This window comes from Lynx rufus, unplaced genomic scaffold, assembly GCF_022079265.1.
Source record: "Lynx rufus isolate CCGP_SWC_20201006 ecotype Redwood Valley unplaced genomic scaffold, mLynRuf1.p SCAF_6, whole genome shotgun sequence".
NCBI lineage: Eukaryota > Metazoa > Chordata > Mammalia > Carnivora > Felidae > Lynx > Lynx rufus.
The window spans coordinates 113440010-113467236 of NW_025814878.1; the positions used below are offsets into that span (position 1 = coordinate 113440010).

At 58.5% G+C, this 27227-nt stretch overlaps 1 protein-coding gene across 1 annotated transcript in view; it reads left to right on the forward strand.

Moving 5' to 3' along the window:
* GRM4 (glutamate metabotropic receptor 4) overlaps positions 1–27227 on the forward strand; it is a 103651-nt gene that overhangs the window by 69033 nt on the left and 7391 nt on the right. Inside the window, 6 exon segments of the mRNA XM_047102576.1 lie at positions 1751–1905; positions 4113–4253; positions 17397–17597; positions 17829–17965; positions 21252–21383; positions 21385–22188. Coding sequence (XP_046958532.1) covers positions 1751–1905; positions 4113–4253; positions 17397–17597; positions 17829–17965; positions 21252–21383; positions 21385–22188 — 1570 coding nt within the window.

Consider the following 27227-nt stretch of genomic DNA (forward strand, 5'->3'; position numbering starts at 1 on the left):
CCTGGACTCCTGAGTTGCAGCAAAACAGACTTCCCCCAGGAGTCACTGCCAGGTCCCTGCAAGGAAGGAGGGGGAAGTTCTGGAAGATCATTAAGGCCTCAAAAGCCAAAAGACCAGCTCTAAGGGGGAGGTATCTCAGGCAGTGAAAAGCTGGGAAGGGGGAGTCAGGCTGCTGAGCCCGGAAGTTGCTCCTGCCCCCGTCAAGGCTTTCAGGCCCCTTAAATTCTGCCCCAGGACATTCCTGTTACCCACAGGTCTGCCAGCTCCTGGGGCAGGAGGGCCCCTTCAGAGGTCCTTTGCCTCACTTAAATCACTGGTCCCTGCATTCCTGTCCCCGCCCCCACCCCAAAGCCTGGCGCTCAGATCCCATACCCCACCCAGGGGTGCACCCCGCTCTAGGCCCCCTGCTTAGCTCAGATGGACCCATGTGCGGGGAGGGAGAGATGAAGGCACTGGGCCATGTATCCCACAGAGGGGAGGGCTGACTCCAGAAGGACCGGTAGCAGGAAGTGTGGGGTGGGGGGTGCAGAGGCATTTCTGGAAATCCACATGTATTTTCAGAAGCAAACAGAAGTAAAAATAAACCCAGGTGACTTTGCAGGGATGGAGGCCTGGGAGCTCTGGTCATCTCTGGCTGGCCAAATGCAAGTGGGTATTAATAGGGCTGTGGGTGTGGCTTCTGAGCAGCCCCCCCCCCCGCTAGATTAATGTGCCCTGGCAGGTGGGGGGCTGCAGCAAATTTGGGGGACCGGGAATATCGAGAGTTGGGAGATGCTGAAGGAGGGAAGGTATGGGCTCTGTGGCCTGGAAACATGTTTGTCCCTGGCAGCCCCAGGCTGTCCCACCCCAGCTGGCTGCCTCCTGCACAGGCCCAGCAGCCACTCTCAAGCCCTGGTGGCTGTGTCCCAGTTTCCAGCATCACAGACTCTTACTTGCTGTGCAATCCCGAGCAAGTTGCTTGCCTCCTCTGTGCTCCAGTCTCCCCGTCCCCCCCCCCCCCCCCCGCCCTCCATGGGAAGCACTGGGTTGGGGGAATTCTTCCCAGTCCTCCTTGGTTTTCTCATCCCTGAGCGTCTCCTGTGGGCCGCGCCCTGTGCTGGGCTCTAGGGTCCCTGATTTGATTACGACCAATGTCACAGTAGGACTGTGACACCCTCCATCCAGGAGGGTGTGGAAAGCAGCTCTTTGGAGGCCCTGGGCTTTTGGCACCAGAAGAGGTGGGGTGGAGAGGGCTCTGCTGGCCCAAGTGCAGAGGAGTAAGGGTGTAAAGTGATGTGTGTGTGTGTGTGTGTGTGTGTGTGTGTGTGTGTGTGTGTGTGTGTTCGCATGTGCACACATATACACGTGAAAAGGATCCAAGAGATGTGGTCGTGGGATTAGGGCCGGGTGACATGAACCCGAGAAGATCCAGGCTGGGTAGATGTAGTTCCAGGGGCCTGAGTCAGATACGGGGCACATACGGTGCAAGGACAGACGTGGCCCTGGGGGCAGGAGTGGGTCTGGGGGAGCATGCTGGGCCTGTGGGCAGGGGTGGGCCCAAGGGACAGGCAGGGGCTACAGGAACAGGTATGGGTTGAGAGGGGGGCGGCCATGGGCCTGTAGGCAGGTGTGGGGCAGGGGGAACGATGGGCCTGGGGGGACAGGTGTGTGTCTGGGCAGGGTCAGCCAAGGGCCCCCAAGCAGGTGTGGCCAGGGTGGGGCAGTTGCACGGGCAGACACGGCTGGGCTGGGCTGGCGTGTGTTCCCACAGGCACGTGCTGGAGGCAGCACGGAAGGCTAACCAGACAGGCCACTTCTTCTGGATGGGCTCGGACAGCTGGGGCTCCAAGAGCGCACCTGTGCTGCACCTGGAGGAGGTGGCGGAGGGCGCTGTCACCATCCTCCCCAAGAGGATGTCTGTGCGAGGTAGGCCCGGCAGCCCTGGGGGCCGCATGCCCGCCGCTCTTGCCTGCCACCACTGTCGGGGTCATCCCCAGCTGTTGCTCCTTCCGTCCCCCTCCTCCGTTCCTCGCCCAATCCTCATCTTCCCGCGTCCCGCCTCTTTCCTCCACCTTGGCCCACACCTTCTTTGTGCTGATGTTCTAGGCTGCGCGGCCTTTCTGGCTACACTCAGCCCCGCTGGGATTCAAATCCAGATTCAGCACCTTTCTTCTCCCTTCTCAGATATTTTTGGGCGTGGGGAACATGGGGCACATGTGGCACGTACAGGAAGCTTATTTATCAAGGACTTTCCTTCATCCCCAAACACTTCTCTCATCTGGGAGGAAGAGGCAAGGCCCTCGCCCTGCCTGGGGCAAGTCCTCTGTCAGAAGGGGGCTGGGAGCTCCCAGCAGGTGACAAGAAGAGGGTGCTGTGCCGGGGGGGGGGGGCAGGGTTCTCCCTGCAGGGCTGCCTGGGTCTGGCAAGCCCTGGATGGTGTTGGGGTTGGGCCTGTCCTGCCCGGCATCCCTTCTTCTTGGGGCAGAACCCACAATCACCCTGGGCAGGGACGGGCTGCCCTGGCTAGAACCTCGCTGTGAGTGAGGCGTGAAGTTCCCATTAATGGCCCAATTTGGCAGGGATCTCACTGTCCTCACCACAGGGGAGGCAGGCTCCCAGAGCCTTCTCCCCTGCTCTTGCTTCGTTAAATAGAATCCAGCACTAATGGAGCTGGGAAGGCCTGCAGACATCCGTCTCTAGCGAACTTTCCAAGACACCAAGGCCAGAGCATGGGAGGCACTTGCTCAAGGTCACACAGCAGTGTTCTCTCTTTGCCCTGAGGCAGAGGGAGTACAGGCCACAGAAGTTTCCACATTACCCTTCTCAGCCTCGAGCCATAGTAAATACAAAATAACAGTAACTCTGGCTATTGGTAGACATCTCATTTAGTCTTCTCAGCAACCCCACAGGACACTTTTATCCACATTTAGTAAATGAATGCATTAAGGCTCAGAGAGATTAAGTGACATATAGTGGCTATTAAGTTGCATAGCTGGGATTAGAACCCCAGAACTTGCTTGACAAAGTCCCTTTCCTCTCTGGGATATTAGAGAAGACTTTGAGCAGTGGTTCTCACCTGGGGGTGATTTGACCCCCAAATGCCCTTTGGCAATGTCTGGAGACATTTTTGGTTGTCACAACTGGGGGGGGGGGGAGGCAGTGATGCTACGGGCATCGAGTGGGTGGAGTCTAGGGATGCCGTTCACATCCTGCACTGCACAGGACAGTTCCCCACAACAGAGAATGGTGGCGCCCCAAGTGTCCAGAGCACCAAGGCTGGGAGACCCTGTCCTAGCCCAGTCCCTCACCGATGTCAGCTTTTCTCCTGCAGCTGGCTCCTACAGCCACTGAGCCTCCACTTGAACCCGGGCCTAGACAGGAAGCTCACCACATGGCGTGGACCCTACTGAACTTCTGGAACTTTTGGCCCACCCCCAAGAGCTCAGTCAACTGGGCACATTACCTGGAACAGCCATCAATACAGAAGGGGCACTGGGAGGAGAGCCGAGGCGTTCTTCACCCGCCAGCCCGCCCACCCCGGGGGGGCGGGGGCTGGTTCTGGGCTTAGAGCTGCGTTGGTGAGTCCTCTTCGGAACATCTGAAGGAGGAAGCCGTGTCTGTCAATGATGGGGCAGTTCTGGACTTGAAGGCAGAAGATCTAGGCCCTGGTCTTGCTGTGTGACCTGGGTCATCCCCTCCCCTCTCTTGTCTGGTCTTTTCAGAACCAGAGAGCTTAGGTGCTCCCAGCTTTGGTCAGCCCCCACCAGACTCTCTGTTCTGATCGCAGGACGCCCAGGTGGCTCCTTCTCACGGAGGCCCGATATTAGCATTCTGGTGGTTAAAAGGCAAAGCACCTCACCGGGCACTTCTCTCCCATAAAGGCAGCAGTTGTAAGATTACACGTGCTCCCCCTGGGACTTAATACAGCTCTTTTCATCTTGAATGAAATGAAAAGCTCCACATTTTGTTTTTTTCCCCCCGGCCGGGCCCTGGATCAGAGGCTATGCTCTTCCCTTCCTCCCTCCCTCTGCTTGGGCCATCCCTAAATCTCTGGGTAGTGGAGGCGGCAAGGGCTGGGGGCAGGTGGGGAAGGGGGGCGCGAGGCCCTGACGTCTTGGTTGGTTCCCTGCCAGGCTTCGACCGCTACTTCTCCAGCCGCACGCTGGACAACAACCGGCGCAACATCTGGTTTGCCGAGTTCTGGGAGGACAACTTCCATTGCAAGCTCAGCCGCCACGCGCTCAAAAAGGGCAGCCACGTCAAGAAGTGCACCAGTGAGCACGCGCGGGGCGGGGCCAGGCTGGGCCTGGGGGGCGGGGGGTGGCCCTACCGCAGGAGTGGGGCGGGCCGTGGGGGGGGTGGAGCCTGGGGGCGGGGTCTGAGGGGGCGGTTCAGGGCCATTCTGGATGGAGGCCTTGGGTGTTGGGAGGGCTCAGAATCCGAGAAACTCAAGGGGCTCTCATGCATCCTTGATGCTGCTGGGGATGGTGGGGGGAAGGGGCTCCTGGACCTCGGCAGAGTTTCCCTCCGGCCTGTGGCCACCTCGGGGTCCATCTGGATGTCCCTAGGACGAGCCCACAGAATTGACCCCAGCTGCCCTGTGTGGGAGTCCAGAAGCTCACCGGTGTGAGCATTGTGCAGAAACCTCTCGGTTCCCTCAGCCATTCAACGAACGCCAGTTTGATTCTCAGGGTGTGCCGGGCCCTGTTCTAAGCGCTGTGGATATAGCACCGAATGAAAGTCAAAAATCTCTTGGAATTTTTATCCTAATAGGAAAACGTTTAATCGAGATAAATAAATCAACTATAGAATATGTCAGAAAGCAAATGTGCAGTAGAAACAAAACAAAACAAACCAAAAAAAGAGAGATGGCCTTCCTGTAAAGGTAGCTTTCGGGCATAGTCCTGAAAAGGATAGGGAATGAGCCCCAGGAGGATGGGACAATGGGTCCGTTTTACAGATTGGAAAAGAGGCTTAGAGAAGGTAAGTAAACAGAGCTGAGTTCTCATAGATGGAGGGTGGTTGAGCAGGATTTGAACTCAGGTCTGAGCTCCAGGCCCTAAGTCCCCTAGGGTAGCCATCATGGTGTGTTCACGTTTGTATACATTCAGGTGTGGGTCCTTGTGTGCTCTTGGTCTGGGCAGTCCTGCAGCAGGATCCTGCCTCAGTGACTTTGAGGGGGCTCCGGGTGTCTCCAACATGAGTGGTGGTGCCTATGTGAGGGTGGTGAAGTCCCTCTTGTACCCTTTGGGCTATTCTGTGTAGCTTGGGAGGAGGGCCAGATGAGCACAGGGCCACCTGACTGGGTGCAGGGACATGCTGCATGGAATGCTAGGCAGTGGGGAGACCCCCCAGGGCTGGGGGAGGAGGAAGCGGGATTAGGTTGGTGGGCAGGTGAGGTGGATGCTGCCCTCTGGTGGCCAGGGCTCTCTGGGAATCAGGAATATTGGCCACTTAGGACCATGGGTATCCCCCGGGGCCCAGCAGGCAAGCTCATGTGTGGGTGTATGTGGCAGCGTGTGTGTGCACACACGGGTGTGTGTGATTGTGTATGTGCGTGAGTTGGTATGTCTAAGGGAGAAGGCGTATGTGTGTATTTGTCTTATGTGGGGGCTTATGTTCCTGGATGAGCTAATAACCATAAATACCACTGTGTGTTAAGTATCTGTTGTGTTCCAGATACTTTACAGGCATTATCTCAGTTCACTCTTAAAACAGCTCTAGGGACTTTTGTGGTCCCCGTATTATACAGGATACTATGGGGAGTCAGAGAGGCCAAGCAACTTGCCGAAGGCTGCACAGCAAATGCCTTCATCAGGCAGTAATCACGGAGGAGGTTTAAGAAGTACAAACATGCCTGAGCACAGGAGCCTGAACCTTCATGGGTAGGGTGACCGAGCTTCTTGTTCACTCCTTTTCTCCTGGCATAATTTTTGAACACATCCCTTTTATTCTTAAAAGTGCCTAAGTGGCGTTGGAAAATGGTGAGTTCACCCTGATCATAGGTCACCAGGCCTGACTCGAGGATGGGAATAGGTGAGACTGGAGCTGGGGGCAAGATGGGTATCTGGGGCCTCCGGTGTCTAGCCTGCCAAAGGCGAGGGCTTTCTGGAGTCACCTCTTGGTCTGGGAGGGGCGGGAGGGAGAGGGCCTTGATCAGCCCCCGTAGGCTCTACTCAGACGCCCAGGTCTCGGGTCAGGATTTGCAAACGTCTCCCGCCACCGCGCTGGTGAACTGGGGAGAGGGGTACATCTCCGCAGCCCCGAGGGAGATGTTTGGGCTGTAGGAGCAGGTGGAGGAAGGAGGCCTAGAGCAGAATCCAGAAGAGTGTAGAGCTTCCCTGCGAGCCTGAGGCACGCTCTTGTGACCTCTCTGGGCCTTTGCTTTCTTATCTGAGAAATGGGATTGATGGTGAACCGGGCCAGAGGATATCTCGGGGTGGAAGTGACAAAGTATTAATGGAAGCACTTGATGAATTGGGAAATGGTGGCTCTCAGGCCCGACTGTGCATCAGAATCACCTGGGAGCTTTTAAAACTATACCAGCACCACCCCAGACCCATTACATCAGAACCTGAGGGGTGGGGCCTGGCCTACAGGTTTTGGGAAAGCTCCCCCGGGTGATTTTATGTGTACCTAGGGTTGGGAACCGGGGTGGGGACAGCCTTGTTCACGGTGAATTTCCGTGGGAGCTTTTAAAGCTACTGATGCCTGACTCCCACCCCCAGACATTCTGAGGGAGTTGGTTCTGGGTGCAACCTGGGCATCGGGATTTTTTTAAAAAGTCCCCCAGGTGGTTCTACTGTGCAGTAAAATGTGGTAGCCCCTGGCTCAGAGGGAGAGGCGGTGATGGGAGGGAGGACGGCTTGCACCCCAGACCTGCAGACTGGGGGAAGGCATGAACAAAAGAGCTGAGGCTTGCATGAACACAGGTGGTGAGGAGAAGGACAGCACGATACAGCTGACCCTGAGCCCTCCTGCTGCAGCTGAAGCCCCAGGAGAGGCTGGCAAGAGTCCCGGCGTGGCCCCAGGTCAGGCACGGTGAGCCCGTCTATCTCGGGCTAACGTGAGGAGCAGGGCTACAGCCAGGAATGTTCGCTCGTGGGGCCTGAGACCCACCCTGGGTGAGGGGGAGGTCACTCTGGCTTCCCATGGCCCCGCCCAGGTTTGAGCTGAGCTGCTCCCTTGGGAGAATGTCTTAGGCCAGGGGGACCCGGGTGACACCCACGGAGTGCTGCTCTGCCCCGGGACAGCTGGTGGTGGGGGCGGGGAGGGCAGGGGAAGGACTCATCCCCGGGTCTGGATCTGAACTCTGTGTCCTCCCTGCTGTGAGACCTTGGACAGGTCATTTCACCTCTCCGAGTCTCAGAGAAGGCAGGGGAGTCGCTGCCCCTCTCCGTGGGCTGTGGTGAGGATGGGGGGCGGGGGGATACCGTGCACGAAGAGGCTGGCTGCAAAATGATGTGTATGATCAGTGTTGGTACAGTGGTTGTTGATGTGGAGGGTGAGTGGGAGAGGGGGGTTTCCAAGTCTGTTGGTACCGATTCCGTCAGCTGTAGGATCCCGGATGCGAGAGGACAGTTGGTAAAGGCACAGGTGCAGCACCCATTTTACGGAAGAGGCTACTGAGGCCATTTGAGAACATCATAGCACTAGAAAATTGGCAGAACTGGATTTATACCCAGGCAGCCCGGCCCTAGGGCTGGTGCTGCTGTCTCTCCTTCCTTCCCACTTCTCCTGTGTCCTTCCTTCCCACTTCTCCAGGCCCCCTCAGTCTTGCCGCTCCCCCCACCCACCCCCCCCCGCCCCCACCAGCCCAGGCAGGCTCTCTGTTCTCTACATACCCCCAGGCTGTCTCCAGAGTCTGGCTTCCCACTTACTTCTTCCAGGACGCCTGCCCCTCAGCACTGGTGGCCTCCTATTGGCCCTCTCTGGTCCCCTTGATGCAAACAGATTCTGCAGTTGGCCTCTGCCTGTTTCAGTCCCACATGCCACTCCTGGAGGGCGCCACTTCCCCAGCACCTCCAGCCTGCGTGCCGAATGGCTGGGGAGAGAACGGCTGTGACCGGACATAGTCTCATAAGAGCAGCAGATATCGGCATTTGGAGATCGGGCTGGTATGTCTCCAAATGGTAAGGGTGAGAGCAGACCTGGGTGTGAGGCCTGGTGCGGCCGCTTCCTAGCTGTGGGACCTTGGCGGGGCGTTTTACCTCTTGAGGCCTCGGTTTCCTCACCTGTAAAACGGGAATCACGGTACCCATGGCCATCCCCGTCCCAGCAGAGCTGTCTCGCTCCCCTTTTCCCAGGGAAGGGATGGAAGTGATCTGTGGGGAGCGCTTGCAAATTGCCCAGGGACCACCCTGCACCTGAGCCAGGTAGGGGTCCCTGAGTGGGGAGTCTTTGCAGCTGTCAAGGCCCAGGGGAGCCCTCCCCATCTCCCGGGCCCCTCCCTGGGAGCACGCAGAGAGGGTTCGGGAATTAAAGCCGTAAACAAGGCAGATGTAGCATCTATCTTTTTGACAGTCTGCCAGCCAGGTGATGGCTGAGCAGAGGAAGGCCCGGTTTATGAGGAAACAGGAGAAATTTACTGCCTGCTGTTCCCAGGGGCTGGGAACTCCGAGAGGGAGGGTGGCCTCATGGCAGCTGGGATGTGTGGGGAGACTCCTGTCACGCAGACCGCACTAACAGCCACACCACCACCACCAATGGTAACAAGAGCTAGTCGTTAGATGGCATTTGTTACTTGTCAAGCTCTGTTCTAGTGGTTTGCTTTTAATCTTCCCGGCAACCTCTTTTACAGATGAGGAAACTGAGGCACAGAGAGGCTAAAGACTTGCCCAAAGTCACAAGATCATGCGTAGCAGAGGCTGGGATTTGAACCTGGCCGGTCTAGCTCCACAAATATCCCGCCTCAGAGCAGCTGATGTCCTAGCCCTGGGGCCTTCCTGGGTATTCCAAGCTTGGCTTTGAAGGATCTTCCTATTCGCACATTCCCAAAGGAACCTGAGAAAGCCTCCTTCCTGGGGGAAGGAGGGAAGACCAAAATTTGGGATTACCCACTATCTCCAGTGGGTGCCAGCCTGTGCCACCCATTAGAGCAATTCGTCTTTACTCAAGCCATCAGCCACTTGGTGGCTGGAGGGCTCCCTGCCACCCCCCGGCCCCCAGTGCCGCTTCTCACTGGTTCCAGCGGCTTTCACGGAGGCTGATTGCATGCCATCCCCGTGCTGGGCTCTGTAAGGGGCACTGGCCTGCCCGGGGAGCTCCCACTGCAGCTGGGAGACAATACAGCTTTTCAGACAAAGTGACGGTGGGTAGGATAGCCTCAGCAGTCAGTGCCACGGGTCTCCAGGGAGGGCCGAACCGTGAGCCTGGAGAGAGCAGACTCAGGAAGTCACTTGGAAGGAAATGGAAAGTTCTGGGGGATCAGGGAGGTTGCGCTTTTAAATCGTGAGGTCAGACGTTCTTGCAGAGAAGGTGATGCTTGAGCCAAGACCCAAAGGTAGTGAGAGAGCCAGCCGTGTGGAGACCCGGGAACGAGCTTGCCAGGCGGAGGGCACAGTGCGTGCAAAGGTCTGGAGGCAGGCTCACACCTGGCAGGCCTGGGGAGCAGTGAGGAGGGCCCAATGGTTGAAGCAGAGAGTATTAACAGGAAGGAGGTGAGGTTAGAGAGGCGGGGCTGGCTGGCCCATCCCAGTGGGCCTTGTAGGCAGTTTGTCGGGATTTAGTCTTTTATGCAGAATGAGACAAAGCCATTGCGGGGTTTGAAAAGAGGATTGATGTGATCCGATTCCTGTTCTCACAAGCTCACTCTGCGGTCTGGAGAGGAGGTGGGGTGAGGGTAGAGTGGGAGACCAGTTCAGAGGCCGGTGCTGTAGCCTGGGCAGGAGGTAATGGGGCCTGGAGCAGGTGGTGGCCCTGGAGGTGGGAAGGGGTCAGATTTCTTTGTCCGTTTGGCAGAGTGGCCATGGAGTTCGCTGAAGGATTCGAGGTGAGAGGAAGAGGACAGTAAATCAAGGGTGGCTGCATGGTTCTTGGGTGTGCACGAGATGGGTGGAGGAAGGTTGGGCTGGGGGGGGGCGGAGCCAGGAGCTCAGTTTAGGCCTGAGATGCCTGTTGGATGTGGATGTAGAAGCCTGGCTGGCCTTGGGATTTGGGGAGCTGTCAGCACATGGATGGGGCTGGCTGGGGACACCAAGGGAGGGAGTGCCATTGGGGTCCCTGCACTGAGCCCTGGACACTGAGATGTCAAGGGGTGGGGAGAGGAGCCGGCACAGGAGTGGAGACCAGAGCTCGGTCCCCATCATGCACTGTCACGCTGCAGGTGAGATGGGACGGAGAACGGGTGAGGGGATTTGGCAGCGTGGGGAGACTCCTTGGAGGGATGGGTGCCAGACCAGGATTGGAGTTGATCAGGAAGACAAGGAAGAGAAATTGACGATGGTGGGTAGGAACAATGCTTTCGAGAAGTTCCATTGTACACAGAGAAAGAGGGATGCTAGCTGGGGGTGGGCTGTGTGGGTCAAGAGAGGGGTTTTGTTTGTTTAAATGGGGGGAATGACAGCATATTTCCACGCCGATGGGAAAGATCCACTGGAGGGAAAGCCAGGTTCTGCCGGAAGAGGAAGGAACATGACTGGGTGATGGGAGAAAGGAGGCGACCGTGTGGGGTGACTGTGTTTCCCGTCCCTGGAGCTGCCTCCCCTTTGCCCCCAGGTCCCGTCCTACCCTGTCCAGGAGAGTTAAGCCCAGGCTCTCCTCCTGGGCAGAGGTGCACAGGCCTTAGAATCGGCAAGGGGCAGAGAACGGCCTTGCTTGCTCTTCTCCAGGTATTACTCTTGTCTAGTGGTCCTGGGTGCCAGGTGCCTTTCACAGACCAGGGGACCAGAACTCAGAGATGCTAAGCAACTCGCCAGGTCTGCAAGAGGCCGAACGGGGGGTTCAGGCTGCTCCCATCTGGCCCCGACACACATATCCTGCTTCTCGAACTGGGGATCTGTGAATATCTGGAGACACGGGCTTGAAGTCAGACTCTCAGGGACCTAGGAGTTCCAGGACGAGACTTGAGCTTTGCTTTTTCATGCAGCGGCCATCCAGAAGGTATCTTTACCAATTTCAGAGACAGAGCTTCTCCGCTGCTGTGGTCATCTGCAATTGGAAGTCTCTGTCACAGCTGGGACCACCAACTTCCAATGTCAATATTTTCATCCTGGGGTCATATTCTTGCGGGTCCGCAAGAATCGTTTACCTTCGAAAGGGGCCTGCAGCTGGGCTGTACCACCACAGAGCCAGAGAGAACACCTGGGAGACAGGAGTCCGCCTCGACTGGCCAGGTCACCTTATCTCGTGCCACTGAGGTGGTGATCCCCATCTGCCCCAACCGGTAATCCCGGAGACACCTGAGGTGGTTCCCTGGGACAGAGAGGAGAGAGTGGATGCTGGGTTTGGGGAAACAGGCTGAGGGACAGAGGGGACCAGGCTGAGTTAGAGATACCTCAGACTGGAAAGCAGGTGTCTTGATGGAGGGCAGGGCTCAGCAGGAACCAGGGTATGAGGCTGAAGAATAGGAATGGGACCCTGGACAAGGGACAGCCTGTCATGTGATTTTGGGGCACGACGGGCAGGACTGGGGAGCGTGGAGCCCAGCCTCAGGAGCAGGACTCAGGGGACCCTCAGAGAAACCTGTGTGTTTCAGGGAGGTGACAGGGAGAATGTCTCAACCACAGGAGGTCAGGAAAGAGGGGGATGGCCAGAAAGCACAGTGTGGCAGCTTTGTCCCCCCATCTGCGTATCAGCGGGCGGGCTGACCTGGGCCCCTGTCTGCCTGGGGTGGGCACCCCACGCTTATCTCAACTGGAGGGAAGGAGAGCCAGCCTGTGCCAGGCCGTAGGCAGGACGGAAGGGGTGCCCGGGCTTGGGGAGAGGTCCCTGGCTGTGGGATGCTGCCCAGGGGAGGAGGGCCCGGGAGGACAGGAAACAGGTTTACAAAGCCCTTCTGTATATAAGGTATGATGCTGTGTGTTATGTCTGTGCCTCCTTCATCCTCCCGCTGGCCCCTCAAGGTCAGTATGAGTACCTCGAATTTATATTTGAGGAATGGAGATCTTACTTGACCTAGGTCATAGAGCTGGTCTGTGGCGGAGCCAGGAGACAGGCCCAGCCGGGCGGATCCTGGGACCCTCTTACGCTTCTCCCTGGAAGTCTGCCCAAGGGATGAACACTGGTGTGTACGTTTGCATATTTGTATGTAAATTCAGGCTTCTACGTGTAGATGTGTGTGTTGTGCCCACGCACCTTGCTGGATTACACGTGGCTGTGACTGTGGACATGCCAGCCGCTCCCCCCCCCAGTCCCCTCCGTGCTCCCCCACCCTGTCTCTGCCAGTGGAGTTAATTAATGCCCCTGGGAGCAGCCCTTGGCCCAAGATTGGCAGGAGCTAGAGTGTTTGTCTCCTCCGATGGGCAACACTGTGTCTGTGACGCAGTGTCCTGGCGGTCCCCAGCGGGGTTGAGCCCACCCGGTATCAGCTGCCTCCCTTCCCCATTTCTGGTTCCTACCCGCTGCTGGTGCTTCCGGGTGTCACCTCCCAAAGAAAACACTTGCGGGCTTCTTGGCCCAACGGTGGGTGAATCTGTTGGTGACTCTGGATGAGTGCCACGCGATATATATGTTACCTGTGTTTATATGTGTTTGAACACGGGTGTGTGTATAGACCTTGTGTATCAGTGCATGCAGGTGCACGCGTAGACGTGTACATGCGCGAGTATATACGTAATTGATTTTGTATTCCTTTACGTGAGGGAGCCGCTTCAAGAATGCGTGGCGCGAGCGAGGGAGGAACTCAGGAGGGTTGCAGTTAGGTGGGGTGAGTTGTGGGGAGGTGATGGGGGAGATGAGGAGGAACTCTGATTATTTCAACCTTGAAAACTCATTTCAATTACAATTTACAACCTGCAGACAAAGGCTGCAGTCACCGTAGTAACCATCGCTGCAGGGTTTTGACGGAGAAAATCCTCTCCCGATGCTTTCCCGGCTGGCTGTCACCTGTGGCAGAGCCAAACGCATCTCTGGCTCACTGTACCTGGGGGCACAATTAGGACATCTTCAGACTGTTGCTGCTGTCATTGCCACCATGTGTCTGGGATTTGTCTCTTCCGATAGCTCTCAGAAATGTGTGTCCTTCTGGAACTGCCTGGGCCTGGGGGTCCTGCCCATCCGTGAGGGGATTTCCCGACTCCCCCTTCTCTCCACGGCCACCACCTCCTCTAGCCCTGGCGACAGGGATCCTTGACCCCTGGGCCCCAGAGGGAGGGAAGGAGGCAGACCAGGGACTGGATGGAGGGAGAAGAAGGGGAGGCACTGTTCAGGGTGGAGGAAACTTCTATGGAGCTAGAGAGATCCAGGTTCAAATCCCAGCTCTGCCGCTTACCAGCCAGGCCAGTCCCCAGGTGTATATGCCCATGTGCTAGTTGCCAGGATTCCTGTAAGATTCTGGACACATCGCTTGACCACTTGCAAGCCTCAGTTACGTCCTCTGTGAGGGGGCCAGTTTCGCCTGCCTCCCTCGGGGAAGAGAAAATGCCAGGCGTGTGAAGGCTCTCGGTGAGCACCAGCCATGCCGTAGGGTTATTTGCTGAGGAATCAGGAGGTGTGCGGGGAGCCGTGCTGGTTATGGGCACAGCGTCAAACATTCAGGACAGAGCACTTGTCCTTGTTTAACTTGTGTTTATGATTCCTGTCCACCCCCCGCCCCCAGCACTGTGAGCCACTTAGGCTCTGTCATTGTTGCTTCCTGAGGAGCTCAGGAGAAGGGCCCTTGGGGTTCGAGAGGTGTCGTAGAGGGTGCGCTCAAGACCTGGTGTACCCTTGTGAATAAAGGTCCTTGCCGGACCTGTTTTCTCATCTGTAATCGGGGCTGGATTTGAGATAAAAGTCAAGGATGTGACGAAAGTGTGTGGAGAAGTCTCTGGAAGTGCATGGCTGGCCCTTTGACAACTCTGGGGTGGAGATTCTGGAGGGGCAGCACTGATGGGCTCCTGAGAGCCCACAGGACCCCAGACCCCTTCCCGCGGAAGCTTCCCCAGGCAGAGGCGGACTCTCCTGGGGAGGGTCTTCCCCAGTCTGGTGTCCGTGCAGGTGGCTCGTGATCCCAGCGAGAGCACTTGGTCCTGGACCCAAGAGGCCCAGGAATGGATACTTCATTCCTCCCCCGCCCCAGTGAGGAGGGACCCCTGGAGGAGGAGAGAGGAGAGGCTGAGGGTAGCTCAGGTGGGGAGGTGCAGCCGGGGTCCCTCAGCCCAGTGTGTCCTTGGCTTTGGCAGAGAGCTGCCTGCTCTCTGCAGCGGCCACAGCCTCCCCTCCATCGTGGTTGATAATTCAGTCTCTCACCCATAAGAAACGAGGGTGTGATGGGAGTGCGGGTTTGTTGAGTGGTGTTTTATGTTTTCCATTCCTCAGGCCGAGGGGAGCAGGACCTGGGGCTGGGTGGGGTCCAGGGCTGGGGCTTTCCATGCAACCCTGCCCCAGCCCCCTCCCTCTATTGCCCTTTCGGGACAGGATTGTCCCTTCTGCGTCTCTCCTGGTCTTCAGAACTTTGTGATCAGACGCTCAGACAAGAGGGCAGGCTGGTGAAGCTGGAGAATTTGTCTTTCGTGTGTATTCCCGTCTGTTTGTGCCTTGGCCTAGAAATAATGCCGTCTATTAGCAGAACTCTGCTGGCCCAGGAGCTCCGAGGCAGGGATGGACTTACACCTCTTTGTGTCTTCCGGTGTTTGGCAAACCTCTGTAGCACTTGGCAAAACACCAGGCCTCTCTTTAGGTCTTGTGAGTATTAACCTGCTAATTCTCATAGGGACCCTATCCTGACCCTCTGAGGTAAGTACCATCATTATCCTCATTTTGCAGATGAGGGGACTGAAGTCTGAGAGCTAGGGTTCTAGCCCAGATGGTCCGGACTTCGAGTCCAGTCTCCTGCAAATGCAGGGCAGTGACAGCGGACAGTGAGGGCCTTAGCTGACCAGGAGAGAGCCAGGGAGGCAGCTTCGAGGTCCGCCCTGCCCCCAGTCCCGAGGCCACACTGTAGGAGCTGTGGGCCTGTCAGGACTCAACAGTGTCCCCAGAGTCAACTGGGCATCTGCCCTCAAACTGTCCAGTCTGAGTACTGGTGACACTTGATCTCTGACCCTGTGGTTGGGGTAACTGGAATCAGGTTCTGCCCTTGGTCACAGGGTCTTGGTGGCCGAGGCAGGGATATGAAATGTGCCACCAGCTCTGTGGGAGCCCTGGGCAGGTAGGGCACAGTGACCGTCTACTGGCTAAAAACGCAGGAACCCAAGGAGTTAGCTGGGGACTCCTGAGGCCTCAGGTCGAATGCAGTCTGGAATGGAGGGAGCGGGGGAGAGGGGCTGTAGCTGGGGACACTCATCTTATCATCAAGAGGCCTGGCCCGCTGGCCATGTGACCTGGGCCTTTCCTCTCAAGGCCTCAGTTTCCTCATCTGTAAAATGGCAGAATTGGAGCAGATGACCCCTTTGGTCCTGCCATTCCTAGCATTGGGATCCCATGATTTCTGTCATCCACTCAGCAGGTGGGGAGTATCAGCCCTGAGCTAGGCTGAGGATGGGGTGGGGTCCCAGCCACCTGGTCCGGCCAATTGAGGGGACACAGAAGCGCAGCCCGGTCATCCCCACATCCTGGTGGGACAGCGACCGTCCTCCGGGTGGGAGGGGATTAGATGGTGGAGAGCCCACAGGGACAGCAGTGGGTTTCTCTGTACCCTGTGTCTGTCTCTGAGGTGTCCAAGGCGGAGGGATGGACGTGGGGACCCCTGGAGTTCCCAGGGGAGCAGGGCCCGGCGCTGCCCCAGCCCTACCTGGCCCCCCGCACAATAGACATGGGAGGCCCAAGCTGTGGCCCGTGGGGCTAGGCTGGGGTGCGGCCACTTCTGCCCCTGGGGAATCGCCTCTGCAAGTGATGCCCATGGGAGGCCCGCTAGCAGGGAGGCAGGGGTGTATGTGGCAGGGGATGGGGGGCGTGGCTTGCGAGGGTTAATGTCTCTGTCCTGGTCTCCAGGGGGGAAGTCGCAGGCCGTGATGCGGGCAGGGGCTGTGGCCTCAGGAGCGGAAGCCAGCCTCCTCTAGCATTCTGCCCATCCCCTCCCTGCCTCCACTCTGCATCCTCCAGCCCCCTCCTCTCCCCTCCCTGCTTTCCTGTCCCCCTGATGCCGCTCTTACAATCCGTCAGGCCGAGAGTGGTGCGCAGGCTTGGAGCTGGAGTAACTGAGTTCAGGTTCAGCACTTTGTGGTTCTGGGACGTTGCTGGGCTTTCCTGTGGGGAACCGTGGGGATAATTACTCACCTCATAGCCCCCTTGTGAGAATTCGGTGAGTTATTATGCATAAACAGCTTAGAACAATGCCTAGCACAGAGCAGGTGCTCACTAGAAGTGATTAGGATCGTCTGATTGTTACCCTGGCCCAGGCTAGGAAGAGCCTCCTCCTCCAGAAAGCCTTCTTGGCCTGCTCTGGCCTAAGGTCCTCTGTTGCCCACCTCAGAACCCCTCCGCCCCCCATTCTGACAATTTAGCACAATGATAATGTGGATTAGTCACCTACTCAGTGCCAAGTGTTTTCCGTGCCTCATCTCATATAAGCCTCTGTGGGGCAGGATTATGATCCCCTTTGTACTGAAAGGACACTGAAGCCTCAGGCAGCCAAGGAGCTGGCACAGGGCCCAGGGCCTAGGGGGTGAGGATGGGAGACCGGAGCCCTATGGCCACGGTGCCCTGGGGAGGGATGATGGTGACTTCTGGTGTCTGGGGCCACTGGAAACCATCGAGGGGGCACCAGGTGGCCTGGGTCCCCGAACCCTGAGGGATCCGCAGCCAGGCTCTCATGTTTTCTGGGCTTCAGTTTTCCCATCTGTATCCTGTGCCGGGGGCAGCGTCCCCTGGCCGGAGTGGCTGTCCATGGGTGAGCTGCCCTCACTGTCATAGCTCTTGTTCTGGCGATCCCCAGCCTGGGCGAGGGCCAGCCGCTGGCGTGATTAGTCTAGGCCAGGCTGGGGGACGTCAGGCAGGCTCCGCCACAGGGAGACCCCCTGGCTGACTGCCTTCTGAGGGCGATCAGGACGTGCGGGCCCGTCCTGGCTGTCCTGGGGCGTCAGGGCGCACGGTCTGGCAGTAGGGTGGCGAGGGCAGTGGACCCTCCCCTTCACTTTTTGGGATCGTCCCCCAGGTGCTTCCATAAGACCATCTCTTGGGTGATAGAGCAAGCGCTGGGCTAGGAGCCAGGAGGCCTAGGTGTGCAGGGAAGGGCTGCGTCACCTCTGTTGACCCCAGGGAGCCGCTCTGGTTCCCACCACATGGTCTGTGAGGATGGTGGGCCTCACGGACGCCCCACTCTGGCTGTCCCGTTGCAGACCGAGAGCGCATTGGGCAGGACTCGGCATATGAGCAGGAGGGGAAGGTGCAGTTTGTGATTGATGCTGTGTATGCCATGGGCCACGCGCTGCACGCCATGCACCGTGACCTGTGTCCAGGCCGCGTGGGGCTCTGCCCACGCATGGATCCCGTGGACGGCACCCAGCTGCTCAAGTATATCCGCAATGTCAACTTCTCAGGTGGGTGTCCTGGGCCATGCAGCCAGGGGAAGGGCTCCCAGGGTTCTGTGGGGGTAGGAGAGTGGCGGGGGGGGGGTGTCTCCTCAGATGTTTCCAGGGGGTGTAACCTCTCAAGATGTTCCACACAGGGGCCTCCCCAGAGGTGTCTCTGCCCTAGGCTCGTGATCCTCCCTGCTTCTTAGTAAAAGCTCAGCCAAGACACTGAGTACTAACACTCCCCGGCCCCTACAGGCATCGCCGGGAACCCCGTGACCTTCAATGAGAATGGAGATGCCCCCGGGCGCTACGACATTTACCAGTACCAGTTGCGCAATGGCTCAGCTGAGTACAAGGTCATCGGCTCCTGGACCGACCACTTACACCTCAGAGTAAGCGCCTGGCAAGGGCAGGGAGGGGCCCCAGGAGGGAAGAGCAGGGGGAGGCAGCCACTGTGGAGCCCCGACCAGTCCTGAGCCCGGGGTTTGCTGCTGCCAAGTGGGGGCTTCCTTCTGTGCCCCTTTCCAGGCCTCAGAGGGCCCTGAGTGCCACCCCAGCCTGAAGTGGAGGAACAGGACAGCTGGACTTCTGGTGGCTGGACCCCTGTCCTTTCCCTTGGCCGCGGGCCGTCCTGCCTTCCACCTGCTGGCAGAGAAAGACCCCGGAGTGAAATGGCTCAAGTGCTGGGCTGCTGTGGGGAAGGGAGATGAGGAGGGGGAGGGCTGCGTTGGGACAAAGGAGGACAGTGGCATAAGGCAGAGGGCGCAGTCAGATGGGGTTTCTGGTGGTGGGTAGAAAGCTGTTTGAGAGCATTTCCTACGGCCATGATATTGCACTAGAAGGTCGTCATTTTTCTGGGTGTTATGGGCGACTGGGGGTGGGGGTCTTCTCCTGGGTCCTCCTGGATACATTTTCCCGGCTCGTGATTGTCCCAGGGATTTGGTGGCTTTCCCCCTCTGGCCTTCAGTGTACCTGGCTGAGAATGGAGCCATGTTTTTGGAGAGAGAGGACTTGTGGTTCATCCCCCAAGGAAATGCCTGTAGACTTGGCCCCTCCCTTGCAGGATGAGGGGTGAGACGTGCTCAGGGTGGGCACGGTGTGACAGCCAGATGGACCAGAGAGACGCAGGAAGCCCATGTCTGGCCTCAGCTATCTTTGCACCAGACCCTGGGCAAGTTGCATTGTGCCCCTGCTGTCCCCTCTTGTAAGAATCTTCCAGCGATGAGCCCCTTGAGCTCCTCAAAGCACTTTCTGCCTGTGATTCCATTTAGCTCTGACAATCTTCTAAGCCAGAGGAAATATCTCTGGAAACCCAGCCTGAGGGATGTTCCAAAGGCCACACAGCAGGGCGGGGGGCAGAGCCCATTCCTACAGCAATGCTCCTTGAGTTGGTGAATGGAGACAGACAGAACAGGGCAGGTGGGGGCACTTGGCAAAGTGGGACAATACCCCAAATGGGGGCGTGTCTCATTTGGGTGCAGTGGGAGGAGCAGTGGGGGCCAGTGATTCAGTTCAGCAGCAGCAGCGGCAGCAGCTAATCCTTGCTGAGCACCTGCTGTGTACAGCTCCTGTTGTAAACCCGCGACCCGGCTGTGCGGATGGCAGCCCCGTGAGGCGGGTACTATTTTTATCCTATTCCACAGATGTGGTAAGTGAAGGCAGGGCCGCGGTGTGGGGGGTCCGTGGACTCGTCCCGGATGATACAGGGCCCCTCCACCAGCATGGAGTTGGGACCAGGGTTGGGGGGGGAACGTTAGGGGGAAGGGGACCTCAACCGTCTCATCTTCCCCACTTTGTTCAGTGCTCAGTTTGGTCTGTGCTGTGGGGAAAGGAAAAGGAGGAAAAGACTTCACCCTGCCTGCCACTGTCTTCCCCCCCAGGGTCTGAAAGTGAGGCGGCCTCTCGTGGCCAGTGCCCGGGCCTCACTTCTTCTGTGACAGAGTCCGCAGAGATTCCCTGGGCCCCCACTGTGTGCCAGCTCTGTGCTGGGGGCTGGCTGTGCCGCAGGGAACAGACGCAAAGCCCATGGCACTGATGTCCTGGGGAGATTTAAGAATTTCATTATGACTCCCGGATGGAAGCCACAATAAGTAACAAAGGGCAAAATGGCCTCATATTTGCTATCATTGGATCAGGGGGGGAAACAAAGGCTCCGAGAGGTTGAGGTGTTTGCTGCCGGGCTCATGACTGGCTAGCAATACACCTGTGGTCCCAGGATTCACCTGCGTTCGTTGCTCTTTCCACCTGAGCCAGAGTTTTTTGGCACAGCCACTGTTGCCCTGTGTCCCCCTGCGGTGTCACAGCTCCAGTGCACAGGGGTTGTCCTGCCTCATTGTTCCTGCGGGACGGTGGCACCGGGTTGTTGCTGTGCTCTTGGGCTTTTAGGACCACGTGGCCCTGTCATGCCCGGAGCCACAGGACAAGCTGCTCCCCTGAGGTTTCCTTCTCGCCTCCCATGAGGCCGTCTTTGGACACCCCCCCGCCCCCACGTTTTCCTCAACTCTGAAACCCTCCCTTCGCCCGACCAACCAGTTAATCTTTCCCTGGGAGCGAGTACCCAGCCCAAAGGAGCACCTATCTGGCCAGGAGTGCTGCTCTCCAAGTGTGAATTCTTCCTAAGGGCCACTTAATAAAGTGGAATAGAGGCTTTGTTTTTTTTTTTAATTTTTTTTAGAGAAAAAGAGAGAGTGCAAGTGGGCGAGAGGGGCAGAGGGAGAGAGAGAGAGACAGATAATCTTAAGCAGGCGCCACGCTCAGCACGGAGCCCGATGTGGGGCACGATCCCACAACCCTGGGAGCTCCTCCATCATGACCTGAGCTGAAATCAAGAATTGGATGCTCAACTGTCTTAGCCACCCAGGCACCCCTGGAACGGATGCTTTGAATATGGCTCCCAAGTGTAGTCAGACTCCCTCTGCTCAGGGCCTAGAGTTCTTCTGGGCCTCTCCCCTACTTTCCAGACTTTTGTAACCCTGAATTCAGTAGGGTGTGCCAACACGCCTGTGGCTCCTTTGCTCACAGCAATTGTGTCTTCGGGGACATATGACAGTGACTTGCATGAATTTAGAGCAAGATGTAAAGAAACGCTAACCCCTGGGCACATATTACGCATCCTCTGCGAAAACTTCTGTTCATTGCTCTCTGCTGAACTCAGCTTCCTGAGCCGCCTGGAGGAGGCCCCTTGGGCTAAGCCATGAGGCAGCGCATCTCTCAGCATGCACATAAGTCACCTGCGGGGTCTGGCTAAAACTCAGATCCTAAGACAGTAGGTCTGGGGTGGGCCAAAATGTCGCATTTCCAGCAAGCTCCTGGGTGATGCTGCTGCTGCTGGTCTGGGGACCAGCAAGGGCATAAGGGGCTGGGGTTCAGAACTCTTGAGCTCTCTCTGCTTCCCTGGGTGACTCTAGGTTGTCACTGCTGTTCTCTGGGCTCCGTGTCTCCATACGGTCCTTGAGAGTTTAGGATTCCCCATAGGTCAGCTATGTCTGAATCACGCGGTGGCGGGGAGGGGAGGGGGGACTTATTTAAACCGAGCTGTTGGATCCGGCGGGTCCTGGTGGGGCTGGGCGGCTGCATTTTCCCCATTTAACTGGGTGATTGAGGCGTGGGGCCAGTGGGGTGGCCCGGGACACCGGGCGGCATATCCTGAGGCCGGCTCCCCTGTGCTGTCGTTGGCAGATAGAGCGGATGCAGTGGCCGGGGAGTGGGCAGCAGCTGCCCCGCTCCATCTGCAGCCTGCCCTGCCAGCCGGGCGAGCGGAAGAAGACCGTGAAGGGCATGCCCTGCTGCTGGCACTGTGAGCCCTGCACGGGGGTACCAGTACCAGGTGGATCGCTACACCTGTAAGACCTGTCCGTATGACATGCGGCCCACAGAGAACCGCACGGGCTGCCGACCCATCCCCATCATCAAGCTCGAGTGGGACTCGCCCTGGGCCGTGCTGCCCCTTTTCCTGGCCGTGGTGGGCATCGCTGCCACGCTCTTTGTGGTGGTCACCTTCGTGCGCTACAACGACACGCCCATCGTCAAGGCCTCGGGCCGCGAGCTGAGCTACGTGCTGCTGGCTGGCATCTTCCTGTGCTACGCCACCACCTTCCTCATGATTGCCGAGCCTGACCTGGGGACCTGCTCTCTGCGCCGAATCTTCCTGGGGCTGGGCATGAGCATCAGCTACGCGGCCCTGCTCACCAAGACCAACCGCATCTACCGCATCTTCGAGCAGGGCAAGCGGTCGGTCAGCGCCCCGCGCTTCATCAGCCCGGCCTCGCAGCTGGCCATCACCTTCAGCCTCATCTCGCTGCAGCTGCTTGGCATCTGCGTGTGGTTTGTGGTGGACCCCTCCCACTCGGTGGTGGACTTCCAGGACCAGCGGACGCTCGACCCCCGCTTCGCCAGGGGCGTGCTCAAGTGCGACATCTCGGACCTGTCGCTCATCTGCCTGCTGGGCTACAGCATGCTGCTCATGGTCACGTGCACCGTGTACGCCATCAAGACACGCGGTGTCCCGGAGACCTTCAACGAGGCCAAGCCCATTGGCTTCACCATGTACACCACCTGCATCGTCTGGCTCGCCTTCATCCCCATCTTCTTTGGCACCTCGCAGTCGGCAGACAAGGTGAGTGGCGGAGCCCCCCGGGGGTGGGGGGGGTGCGGGTGGGTGAGAGGCCGTGAGCCCGGAGGCAGCCTCCGGGGGCTCCCCGGCCTCTCACCCTGCTCTGGAGATGCCTTCTTCCACTCCCCGCTGCCTTCTCTGTCTCCAGTCTGTTCTCCAGCCTCCAGGTTGTCTCTCCTGTCTCCCACCCTTTCTCTTCTCCTGCTTCTCCTTCCCTCCTATCTCCTCTCCCTCCTGTCTTCCTCAGCTCTTTCCCTCTTTCCTCTCTCCCTCCCATCACCTCCCTCTCTCCTCTCCGTCAGCCCTGGACGCTGACCCTCTGTCAGCCTCCATTCTCTTCGAGACTCTCCCTCACCTCTGTCCCTACCCAGCCCCATCTTCCCTGCCTTCCACTCCTCTCTTCCTCCTCCTCTGTCTGCCCCTCTCTCTGCCTTCACGGGATCCCAACGGATCCCTAGGTGAGGGAGGGAGGGATCAGGCACTCACTCCTTCTTTCCTGGTCCCCAAGCCTCCGATGCCCCGGGAGCTGGGGATGTCATCCCCTCCAACATCCAGAGCTGCAGAGAGGTTGTGTCCTGCTGGCTCTGTCATGCCATCCTGTGGGCCTGGACTCACCCCAGGACCCTGTGTACTCTGCCCACAACCCGGCCCCAGCACTGCCTGGCTTCTGTGGGGTTTTATCTTAAAGGATTGGGAGTCCCGGAAGCCAGAGGCCAGAGACAGGGGGGATTGTGGGGACCGAGGACCGCAGCTCCTGGTCCGAGCTCCATGTCTGGGATCCTGGGCAAGCCAGCTGGCCTCTCCGCCTCAGTTTCTTCATCAGTAGATTGGGGCCATGATCCTTCTCTTGCGGTCCTTAAGGTGTTGTAAGTCACATGGCATGATGGGTGCGAAGGCAGTTTACCCACTGTGGGGGGGGGGGGCGGGAGGCTGGGGCTGAGGAACCCGGAGGAGGGTGATGGGGACAGGGTCAGAAAGATGACAGGGCAGATGGCAGAGGACCCGGAGGCTGTGGGAAGGATGCTGGCTTCTACCGTCAGCGAGAAGGGAGCCACAGTGGGGTTCTGAGCGGTGAGGAATGGAACATAGTTCAGATTTAGAAGGATCCCTCCTGCTGCTGGGCGGAGCCCTGAGGAAGTGAACCAGGAACGGGGCCAACGTGGGGGTAACTGCAGTGATCTCAACAAGGGGCTGCTGGCAGCAGGGGTGATGGGAAGTGGGGGCTCCCGCAGGTGGGGCTGGCTGGATTTTGGATGGACTGCATGTGGGGCAAGAAGTGCAGAGGAGAATCAAGGATGGCTCTGTAGTTTTCGGTGTGCGGATCATCGGAAGGAAGGGATGTCCGGCCCTAAGTGGGGAATCGGACAGCAGAGGAGCCTGCTTGGGGGCAGAGATCGGGCAGTCCTCTGGATGTGCTAAGTTTGGGATGCCTGTTAGAGGGCCAAGTGCCGCCGTTGAGCCAAAAGTTGAATATGCCACAAGTCCGGGGTTCGGGGCTGAGGGCCGGGCTGGAGATGTAGCCGGGGGAGTCGTCAGCCCGTGGATGGCGTTTGAAGCCATGAGCCCGCCCAGGTGTGAACTCCTAGGGATGCTTGGCTTTCGGTGAGGCTGCTGCCAAAGCTGCCGTGGATGGGGTGCTTGTCATGTGCCAAACACTCTGCCTAATGGCCAGCAGGCTCCACAGCAGCAGGCTAGGGTAGATGTCACCATCCCAATTTACAGATGAGGACGCAGAGACACAGAGACGTGAAGTGATTTGTCTGAGATCACACAGCCAGTAAGTGGCATGGCTGAACTTGACCCTGCTCCGCCTAACTCAGGAGCCCAGTCCACGCTGCCCCCTGCAGCCCCGGGACACCTCCCTGCCCTGGGGCTTCTTTGGCGTGTACCACTTCTCCTCCAACGGTTCCTCGAGGGCAGGAGCTGTGCCCTCCATTCTGAAACCCGTGGCCTGGCCCAGGGAGGCCTGTGGCCTGTCTTCCAATGGCGGCTTGTGGGCTGAGGGGTCCTGAGAAGCAGACGTCAGTGCCCTGAGGTCAGAGCCCTCCGGTTTGGCTCCAGGTCACCCTGCACTCTGACCTGAGTCAAAGCGGCCACTGGGCCCAGCTCACGCTGTGAGCGAGGTCTCCAGCCCCCCACTGGCCTGCGGGGTGCAGGTGCAGACAGAAGCCCCTTGCCCCGCAGTGCCCAAGGGGCCTCCAGAGCCAGCAGGGGAAGCCACGCCCCAGTCCAGGAAGCTGGCGGCTTGAGAAATGACCTTCGGCATTACCAGGAGGCTCGTTCCCTTGCCTCCTCAAGGAGTAACGGTACAGGGCTGGAAGGCAGACAACACGGTGGGTGAGCCCCTTACTCTGACTTGCCGTAGGTTCCTCTGGCTGCTTGCCAACACAGTGCTCCCCCGTGGGGTCCACACCCTCCCGGGGTGTCAGACCCTCCAGCGGCCGAGGCCCAGCCCCCTCTCTCAGCTCCCACATCTCTCTAGGCCACCCTGCCTGCCTCTCTTTTTTCCCTTTTTAGGAGGCTCCCCTCAGTATTGATTATGAAAAGGAGCCTCTGAAATGATCTTTTCTGAGGCCCAGAGAGGGGCAGGGACTTACTTGCCTGGGGTCACACAGCAGGCTGGCCTCACACCGACTTGTGGCCTAAGACCCTGCTCTGCACCTGAGGGGTGGGACAGGGGATACGACCCTCCCCTCTGGGCTGCTGAACGAGGAAGGGGAGGGGAGCTCTGAAGTCCCTGTGGGTTCAGACCGCCAGACCTCCTAGAGGCATAGGCAGTCCTGGGGCTGTATCTGTGCTGTGTTTTGTCAGCACTACAAGGTGCCCCAGTGGAAGCTGTAGGCCTGGCTGCTGTGTGTGTGTGCGTGTGTGTGTGTGTGTGTGTGTGTGTGTACGTGCCCAGGCAGGGGTCTGAGTCAGGCATGAGTGTACAGGGGTGAGTTCAGCTGTGTGTGCGTGTGAATGCAGAGATGCGTGTGTGTATGGGTGTGTACGTTTGCGGGCACGGGCGTGTGCCCAGGTACGTGTGCACACACGCCTGCAGGTGCCCAGCAGGTGCCCGTTTCCCCCCCGCGTGCAGGTGCGGGCGCAGAGTGAAGCTGTCAGTGCTGCTCCGATGAGCAGGCAGACGGATTTCCCAGCATTAGCCCGGATTTCCAGGGGTTATCACTGCAGCCGTGTGGCATGACTGAGCCGTCTGGAGTGTGCTTTCTCTACCCCGTGGGGTTACTGCTCAGTCAGCCTTGGGCGGGACCTGGCCCCAGGGGCTGTCCAGGTTGTGGGGAAGTTCATCGATCTGGCCTGAGCAGATCCTGGGGATCTCAGTAGCCACTAGGGTCGGCCTGGGCAGAAGCACGGAGCAGGCAGAACTCCTCAGTCCCCTCAGCAGGGCCCCCTGTACCGTCTGCCCCCCAGGCCTAGCACAGAAACAGGAAAACGCATCGTCGACCTCCAGGCAGCTCCTTTCTGTGTCCTTTGCCCCACCCCCAGGGTGACCTCTGTCCACACCCATCAAACCCAGCCTGCACTCTGGGGAGCGGTCACTTGTGAGGCTAAGGCAGGACTTCTTGCAGAGGACAGAGTGTGGCAAGGGCCCGACTGGAGAGGGGAGCAGGAGTTCAGGTACCTCTGTCTGGGAGATGGGCGAGTGGGAGAAGAAAGCACGTCCCAGAGGTTGCCTCTCACCCCATCTGCCTTTGAGAGCCGCATCCGTGCCTGGGCCCCTGCCCTCTGGGGGTGCCTGCTGGGTTCTAGAGGTTCTAGAGGACCACTGCTTCTTTGAGAGAATCAGCATGCTACATGCACCTTCACACAGGAGGCCCCAGAACGGTGCCTGATCTGGGGGTGGGGTGAGCATTCCAGACCCTGGGGCAAGGAAAGGGACTGGGGGCGTGCAGCCCCACTTCTGCTTACACAGAGGGGGCCACTCCCAGCCTGCATGGCCAGAAGAGCCCCCAGGGCCCAGGCTGGGAGGGTGGGCCCCCAGCAGATGGGAGCAGCTTTGCTTAGCTTTGATCTGTTTACACTGCATCTTGTATTTTGTTTGCAGAAAGGCTCCTAGGCTGAAAAGCAAAATAGAAACTAGAACACCAAGGATTGTGCTCTCCCCCCCCCCCACAACCCCTCCCCCCCTCCGCCTGCTCAGGGCTGGCTCCATGGTTTTCAGGGCTCTGTGAAAAAAGAAGGGGAAAGCCCCTTGTTCAAAAATGATTCAGCATTCAAGATGGTGGCAGTAGGGCATGAAACCAAGTGTGTATACCCACGGAGCTGACTCTGCCTGGGATACTGGAGGCGCCTAGCATCCCATAGTGGGTCAGGGCAGAGTGGAGTCTGGCCCCCAAGCCTCTGGTCCCCAACACAGGGCTGTGTCCACTGCAGGGCTCAGAGAGGGGCTTCTGTCCCTGGTCCCACCAACTCCACATGGGCCCAACTGCACCCTCCTAACCCCACCCAATCAACAAGGTGGAGCAGAGGGTGTATCTGACTTAGAAACATGACCCTTACACCCAAGAACCCCCAGTGTGAGAGGCAAGACTGCCCTTGCCCTCAGGGAGCCCCCAATCTAATGAGGGAGACATAGCCTCATCCAGTCCAATGGTGAAGATGTTGATTAGCCCAGACCTTCATTGCTGTCTCCAGTGGTGTGGAGCCTGTCCCCCCCCCCCCCCCCCCAGCTACCAGGCCCACCTCAGCAGGTAGAAGAGGTAGTCAGCACCCTCCCACTGGCTAGTTATGCTTGGAGGTAACGCTGTCACTGGAGGGTGGGAGTGTAAGGGCAGGGGTGGGGTAGAGTGGGGATGACTGTGTCCAGAGGGGTGTGTGCTCCCTGGGGACTAGGCTCTTATTCCCCTGGGCCTGTGACATTTCCTGAACGGTGACAATGAAACAGCTTCTCCACACTCCCATCCTCCTTCCCCACGCTGCTGTGCAAGATCACTCAGCTTCGGTCTGTGTTTGGGTGGCCCCGTGGGTTGGGAGAGCTAGGTGCTCTCATCCCATGGCACTGATGAGAAAACTGAGGGCCAGAGAGGGGTTGAGACTTC